The sequence below is a fragment of the Cynocephalus volans genome, chromosome X, assembly GCF_027409185.1.
Source record: "Cynocephalus volans isolate mCynVol1 chromosome X, mCynVol1.pri, whole genome shotgun sequence".
NCBI classification, from domain to species: domain Eukaryota; kingdom Metazoa; phylum Chordata; class Mammalia; order Dermoptera; family Cynocephalidae; genus Cynocephalus; species Cynocephalus volans.
Genome location: NC_084478.1, coordinates 8862745 through 8870672, shown reverse-complemented (window position 1 = coordinate 8870672; position 7928 = coordinate 8862745). Strand labels below are relative to the sequence as shown.

The following is a 7928-nucleotide window of genomic DNA, read 5'->3' as shown; positions in this document are numbered from 1 at the left end:
ACTAAAAGGACGACAAGGCATTTACACGGAGAATGAGCGATGGATGGGAGCTGTGATCAAGATCTGATTTTTCAAAATAATGCTGGTTTAATTATTTGGTAACCTTTCTTCTATATATATATATATATTTTTTTTTATTGCTTGTGGTAAGGGATATGAAAATGGTTTGCCGTTTTGCTTTTCCAAGTGTGACCTGGAAGTTCCAAAGAGAAGAGTCTTTGGAGAGGAAATCTTTGAAACAGTGGTAGGTGCCCTTTGAGGAAATACATGGAGGACAGGGGAGCAAGTCCAGAGTGTATGAATTTCTGGAAGAATATCCAAATGTACTCAAATTATATATAACACTCTTAGAACAAGAACTCCCCGATTTAGTTTTGAAATGTCCCCGCCATATGCATCCAGTATTTCATCCCATTGCTGGGATTAACTGAAATTAAGCAGTTGATCATACTTTCTAAATCCACCCATGTGCCTCACTCGTGACACCAGAATTTCTGTATCTCACAGAGGAGCAAGGGCACATCTTCCGTGTAAAGACTCATACCTCAGTCACGAAGGGCAGAGAACAGGCTGAGCAATTTTGCTCTTCAGTTTTCCTCATCACTGGTGTCCTACCCAAAAGGACAGGTGGATGCTTTGAAAGTAGACCTGTAGCCAGTGCAAAACAGGTGGAAATTAGAACACCCTGCACTGCAGCAACTCAACACTTTGCAGGACAGGGCAAGCCTTTGTGGTCTTAATAACTAATCTGATATTAGGAGATTTGTTTGAACACCCTCCTAGGAGAGACTTAAATTATCTCTCACTAAAAATACACTCAGCTCATCATATCAAACTACACTGACCCCCAAGAGTAACATTTTAAAGTTCCAGCATAAAATGTCAAAATAAGATTTGTTTTGGTCTACACTGAAACTTCGGGTTACTCCTCAAGCAATGAATGAATTCTGGGTTATTTGACACAGTGCTAGAACTTTATACCCTGAAGTGGCACTGAGTGTTACCATTGGAAAGATTTGCTGATCTCTGCTTTAGAGTGTGAGGAGTCATAGTTCTTAAATTAAATTCTTGGTGTGCTGGTTCCTTGTGGTTTCTTACTGCTGAAGTGGTCTTCCCTCCACCAGGAATTAGGAATTTTAGGCATTGGTAGAAATCGTTCCCTGATCTCAGCATTTAAAAGTGAATTTTGTTGCATGTTCTCTTTATCCATGGGCCATTTTCTTTCTAACAGTTGGTTGTCAAATATCATCAATGAAAGCCTTTTATTCTATCTTGAAATGCAACCAGATATCAATGGAGGCTCTTTGAAAGGTGTGAGAAGTGCAGCCAAGACCACGTGGCTTATTATGGTAGGTAGATTTAAAATTTTCAGCATGGAAAGAAAAAACACGGAGAAGTATGATGTATTGTCATATAAATATATAGTGAGTTGAATAGTTTCCTGGGCTACCTATATCTGGCCTTTGTGTGCTAAGCTACCAGGTTTCATTCATTATTGGGATCATTATTAAATGGATACAACTCTGGTAAATTAATTTGGCACAGTGCATCAAAACTGTCAGGCAGACTCACAATATCAGATCTTTTATCTTGAAGGAGTATTTCAGACCACGAAGAAGCCATAGGGATGAAGAAATTTCTAGTAGCATTATCCATAATTATAAAGCATTATAGGAAACCCAAATTTGAAAAAAAAAAGGGGCGGTGGTTATGTAAATTATAGTCTTTCATCCTGGTGGAATGTTACCCAGATTTTTTAAATGACTCTTATGAAATATCTGATATTAAGTGGACAAGGTAGGATATGAAATTATACCAGTTACAACTACATAAACACATATGTATATAAAAATATTGGCTGGAAATACAAGAAATGATAATAGGGTGGAAGCGCCATGGGTAGACTTCTCCCCCGGTGTTTTGATTATATTACATTTACAATAAGAAAGGCATGCATGAGCTGAAGTCTCCACTGGCGGAGAGGTCCACTCTGTGCTACACAGAATTAATGCTTACATTGCTTCCGAGTTGGGAAAGATCTGATTCACAAGAACCTTAAAATGAGGACAGCACCAGTCTCCTCAGTCCCTGTGCTTTGGTTTGGAGCTAACAACCAAACACATGAAGTTAACCAAGGGAACCACACAAATGGAGGGATGTTTCCCAGACTCACCTTTGCCTGAACAACATTTGTTAAATCAAATTCTGAGTTGACAGTGCAAGGTAGAAAGCTACAAGAGAGCAAAGCACCTTAGGCAGAGGCGAGAACGTGCTTGGTTCCATTGCCTGGGTCACATGGATCTCCTCCCCCCCCTTCTTCCCCCTCCCTTCCCCTCCTCCTTTCTCCTTTTTCTTTTTTCTTTTTTTTAAAGATGACCGGTAAGGGGATCTCAACCCTTGGCATGGTGTTGTCAGCAGCACGCTCAGCCAGTGAGCGAACCGACCACCCTATATGGGATTCGAACCCATGGCCTTGGTGTTATCAGCACCGCACTCTCCCGAGTGAGCCACAGGCTGGCCCTGCCCCTTTCTCCTTTTCTCTGCTTCCTCTCCCCCCTTTTTTTTAACTGTATAAAATGGCACTACCATTTGTATTATGTTTCCATCGCTTCTTTAAACGTGTCACTGATGAAGTTTTTGAGTGTTGTGCGCCTAACCCCATTTTCCCCATAAGTCCTGTGGTCTGCACTGCTCATTTTTGCAGAGCGCTGTGATTTTGAGGAACGCCTATGTTGTGTTAGGACAGAATTGGCCATACTTTCTCCCTGAGCCAAGTACCATCCGGGTGATAGAAAAGCAGCACCAAGCCCCTCTCCTCTGGCTCCTCCCGTTTTTGACTCCACCCTCAGACTCTGGCCAGACAGGAGTGTAGCCTGCAAGCGTCCCCCGCCTTCCTGGGCTGCACTGGCCATCCCGGCTCCAGGTCCCAAAGCTCCTTGTACATTTCCTTCTCAATACACTCACCACGACTCCCTGACATCACCTGGCAAGCACTGGTCCACCCCAGCAGACCGTGAGTTCCCTAAGGGCTGACTATGCATCTTTTTCTCCCGAGTCTGGCCACAGTACACATTCTGTCCACACTTGTCCCGCCACTCACCCACTCTGTGTCACCAGGCACTGCCGGAGCCCCAGTTGCTGGAAGATGTCCACCACCGTCTCCATGGGGGTGTGGTCCGTGACCGTGAAAGGGCTGAGGTTGAGGATGCACCGCAGCTTCAGGGGGTGCGGGCTGTTGGCCGGCAGCTCAGGGGGCTCCTCTGTGAAGTACGTGATGGAATTGCTCACGATGCCCTCCTGCCTCTGTCTGGCATTCTCTAGAACGGGGACAAGCAGGAACAATAAGCCACACAAAAATCCTGGACGAGAAAGTCCACCCTATAGCCCCACACGGCATCCTCGAATCCTACAGAAAAGGGGTTTAGAGGACAAACTGCACATTTTTAATGAGGGGCTTCAGCCAAAGATCTGTGAAACTGACATCTCTCTTAAGCTATGCTATGCCAGGGTCCCCCTGCTGTGACCAGATCTTTGGTTGCCAAAGTCTTGCAAAATGGGCCTGATCAAGACGGCTCCTTTGGGGATATTCATTGCTTCCCCCCTGCAATCCAGGGCACCCCTAATGGCCAAGGGCCCTCCACTCTTGCTTTCCTAACACTCCTCCATCTGCTCAGAGGCTGAAGTTTGACGGGACAAGAAACCTCACTTAGCTGCCCAATAACCTTAATACATTGGTTTTTTTCGGGGTTTTTTTGTTTTTTTTTATAAAATCAGTCATAACTGGCCCAAATGGCATAATGAATCTTGAGAGGAAGAAGGAACCAATAAGACCAGCCCAGGCTCACAGCCCAGAAATGCAGCTCAATCCCAAATATGGCCCTTGGGTGCAAAGAAACGACCTCAGAAAAGCTACATCCCCCAACCCCTTGGATCTCCTGTCTTAAAAATGGGCCATTTTGTGCATTTCTCAAAGAAAGATAGTAAAACTGTTATGGTAGCAATTAGCCTGTTTCTGTCTGTAGGCAAGGCCACGTGAAAGAAAGCTGAAGAAAAGTAGGGTAACAGGAACTCATTAGAAACACAGCTTAATGCAGTGCTAGAAACCCGGGCTATTTTAAATCACGCATGAAATAAATCCATCGGTCTCAAGATATTTCTCCAAGGCGATTTTCCTTCTGTTGGAATTTTAATCTTTCTTTTGGTTCATGAGAAAATCTTAGGGAAAATGTACAGCAAGGCTAGCCTTAGAATGGATCCTGGTTTCTGTAATAAAATTTCTTGCCTTCTCAAGACTACTATTCACCTATATTGTTCTTTCAAAAATAAAATTCTAACTGCCTCCTCTAAGGCCATTTAGTACAATAGAGTACTTTAATGGAAATCTGGCAGTGTTTGGGGTCAGGCTGAGTCTGAAAGGGGGTCTCTGTTTAAAAGCAGAACAGTGGGCCTGCTGGGCAAATGCCTGCACATTATATGGGTCAGGTGAAATCCAGTTACATCAAATGGAATATGGTTCAACCACAAACACCAGACGACACTGATGCACATGTTTTCAAATGTAGATCGTGCACGATACACACTGTGTACCTCTCTCCTAAACCAAGATGCTTCCATCTTTAAGCACTACGGCAGGGAGGCAGTGGTCAACACATACTTGCTCATTTTTGTAGACCACTGACTCCCATAATGTCCCACATAACAAGATTTCCATCTATTTTAACAGGTTGAATGTCAGGATTGAATCAAGCCACAGACCCCAATTAAGAACTGATCACATGGATTTGCCGAACCTCTTATAAAACCCAATATGACTTAGTGAACCATCAATCCACTTCCTAAAATAAATAACAAGCTTATATTTCCTCTGAATTTACTGATTGGGTTTAAAGCCCTGATTCTAACAGCCACTACCTCAATGAACTCATGCTCTCAAGTGCACTCCCAGTGCCTGGACAATGCCTAGCACACAGTAGACAAAAAACAGATATTTGCTAAATGCACGCATGAATGAATGGTAGGTCTACCAAATGACAGTGTATCTGGTTCTGCCTGCCATGTAGAACAGAGCCTATTTCATGTGGGAGGCATTAGCAAGGAAAGCCCATGAGCTATTCACTGACAAGCAAGAATCATAGGCATCGGCTAGGGTCGGAGCCAGAGATCTGAGCTTGTGCTCCAACACCGGTAACTGCTGCTCTCTCCAGAAGGGCTCTGCTAGGCCACTTTGGAACTCTATTATAAGGACGTATATTAACTTTGGGGTTAGAGCTGCTATGTATAGGCCAAAAGCTGGTGAATGGAAGAAGAACCGGCAAGAAAGCTTTTTGCAACTCTCTACTAGAGTGAACCACCTACTCCCAGTTTGGACCAGAAATCTTTGTCAGTCACCAAAATGCCTGCAACAAAACTATAGCACATAAGTTCACAGAAAACAGAGACTGTGTATTGTCATCCACGGACCCACCGCTCCTAGGATAGCACCAACACATGGTGGACGCTCAAGAAATATTTCTGTATGAAAGAATAAACCAACTCCTCACCCAGGGGATGAGGTAGTGGTAGGAAAGAATAGACTCACAGGCCCCAGGGACTCTTGGGAGCCCATGTTGGGAAAGAAACCAAAAAAATATAGCCCAAAATGAACATATTTTTTAAGAGCCAGGAATGAAATGCTCTAAATGCAGTAAATATTAACCATGTCCTTCTATGGTGATAAGAAAGTGGATGCCTTTTTAAATTTTTCCTTTTTTTTTCTAATTTCCCCAATATTCTATGAGTGTGTATTACTTTTACTTTTTTAAAAACCTAATAGTCCTTATTTTTAAATGTTTTAAAGTTAAAGTAGTTAAACTTTTTTCTAACTGTCTTTAACATAGGTGGTTTGTCATATATTCTACTAGAGCTACTCTCAGTGACCACGGCCCCTGAAATATGATGTACATTTTATGAGCAGCCGCTGAGGTTATTCAACTTGACATTCTACTTTCTAGCAGCAATATAAGGATACTTCAAAAGTTCATGGAAAGATTCATACAACCTTTAATTCTATTTTCCCATGAACTTTTTGAAGTACCCTTGTACACAGAGGGCATAATCAATAGCGTTTGTAAGATGAATTTTACAAACTGTGATAGGCCAAGAAATTTTAAAAGACTAGAAAGAATCACACATCTGGTAAGCTATTAAGTGGCTTTAGAGCAACGGTTCTCAACTGGGAGCAATTTTGCCCCCACCCCCCACCCCCAGGGGACATTTGGCAATGTCTGGAGACATTTTTGGTTGTCACAATTGGGAAGGGGAGGTGCTCCTGGCATCTGGTGGGTGGAGGCCAGGGATGCTGCTAAACATCCTACAGTGCATAGGACAGTTCCCACCACAGAGAATGATCCAGCCCCAAATGTCCATCGTGCTAAGGTTGAGAACCCCTACTTTAGAGTAATTATGTGTTTAGGGAGGTAATACTCTACCATCTTGTTAACCAGAAATGCTTCCATAAAACAGATGTAATTAATGAAAAGGATTAAAATAAAAACTTGGAAGCAACCACAGTAGCGGTCGGTACATAGATGATAGGATAAAAAAGTAAACACTATATAGAAGAAAAAGCATATTTTCTTATGACAGGTTATTGTCTACCAAAGCATGGAAAAGTCCCCCTGCACATCCATCTGTATATCTATATCTATATCTACATATTTACATATATGTATATTTTAACATCCCCAGCAGAAAGAAGTAGATGGCCCTACTGTTCCCCATGATCTAGTCCAATCATTAACAGCCCTCCCAGGCAGACACCTCTATACCTCTGAATAGCTTGTCCAACAGATGTGACACTTATCCTCTTGTTCAGTCCTGGATGTGGACCCCTTTCTGCAAGTGAGCATCTTCCACGTGCTGAAGAGTCATCATTCAATCATCCACCAGATGAAGAGATGAGGTCCCTCCACTCTTCCCCGCCACCCTACCTTTCCCTCCTTTCATCGCCTCTGTGGCTCCCATTGAGGCCTCTCTGAAGCCTTCCTGGCTTAACTGCACAACTCAAGACTAGAGGAGCCTGAGCCCCGCTGAGTACAGAAAGAGCCTCATACTTGCAAAGAGAAACGAGAGGCCAAGTCCCATTCACCAGGAATTGGAACACGGGTCACGTACGGCCCCATGTGTTAACATGTGGTGACGAAGATGGCCACATTGCCCGGGCAGTGCTAACTATTCTCCCTCTAGCAGAGACGTAGCTGTGCTTTGGTATTCCAGAGACGGATTGAAAATAAAACATTTTCAGCTTCATGTGAGCGGTTGTTACAATTGTAAACATGATGTGTAAGAAAACTCCTCATTTACCTCATTCACCATTCTTTTTTTTATCGCATCTATTTTGCATCTGTCTGTAATCTTTGCTCCCATTTCCCCTAAAAGTGACACTGGCTAAATGTGAACGTCACATTTCTATACTCATAAAAGGGCAGATAATTCTTCAAGTACAGGTCATGAATTTCTCCCCTAGAGTACAGGGACTCTTCTCTTTCCACAGACCAGGAAAACAGCTCTTGTGATTACTCAGAGCAACACACTCCTTGCTTTGGCACAAACTGTGTAAATAGCTGCTTCTGTACTATTACGGGTCTGACTGAAAGCACACAGGTACTATTGACACCGCGTGGTGCCTCTTCAGACGCTCCAAACACAGCTTCTAGGAGAGCGCGTGGTGGGCAAGCCTAAGGGTCTTCCCTAACCACTTGACGACAGTTAGTGCTTCCCCCTTGACTACAGTAATGGGTTTCAGTGAAATTAGTCAGCTGTCTCTTAGCAGCTGTGCCTGCAACCACACAATAGATAGTGGATGCTGTGACATTTATTACTTTAGTTTTTAAGTTTCAACCTTTGCTTAAAGGATTTCAGGGATTGAATACATTTTTTAAAGGCTGCTG

The 7928-nt window shown here is 43.2% G+C and overlaps 1 protein-coding gene across 1 annotated transcript in view; it reads right to left on the bottom strand.

The window, feature by feature from the left end:
* Nucleotides 1-3096: 3096 nt before the first annotated feature.
* Nucleotides 3097-7928, bottom strand: part of LOC134366960 (H(+)/Cl(-) exchange transporter 4-like) — a 30347-nt gene continuing 25515 nt past the window's right edge. Inside the window, 1 exon segment of the mRNA XM_063083550.1 lies at nt 3097-3317. Within this exon segment, the coding sequence (XP_062939620.1) occupies nt 3097-3317 (221 nt within the window).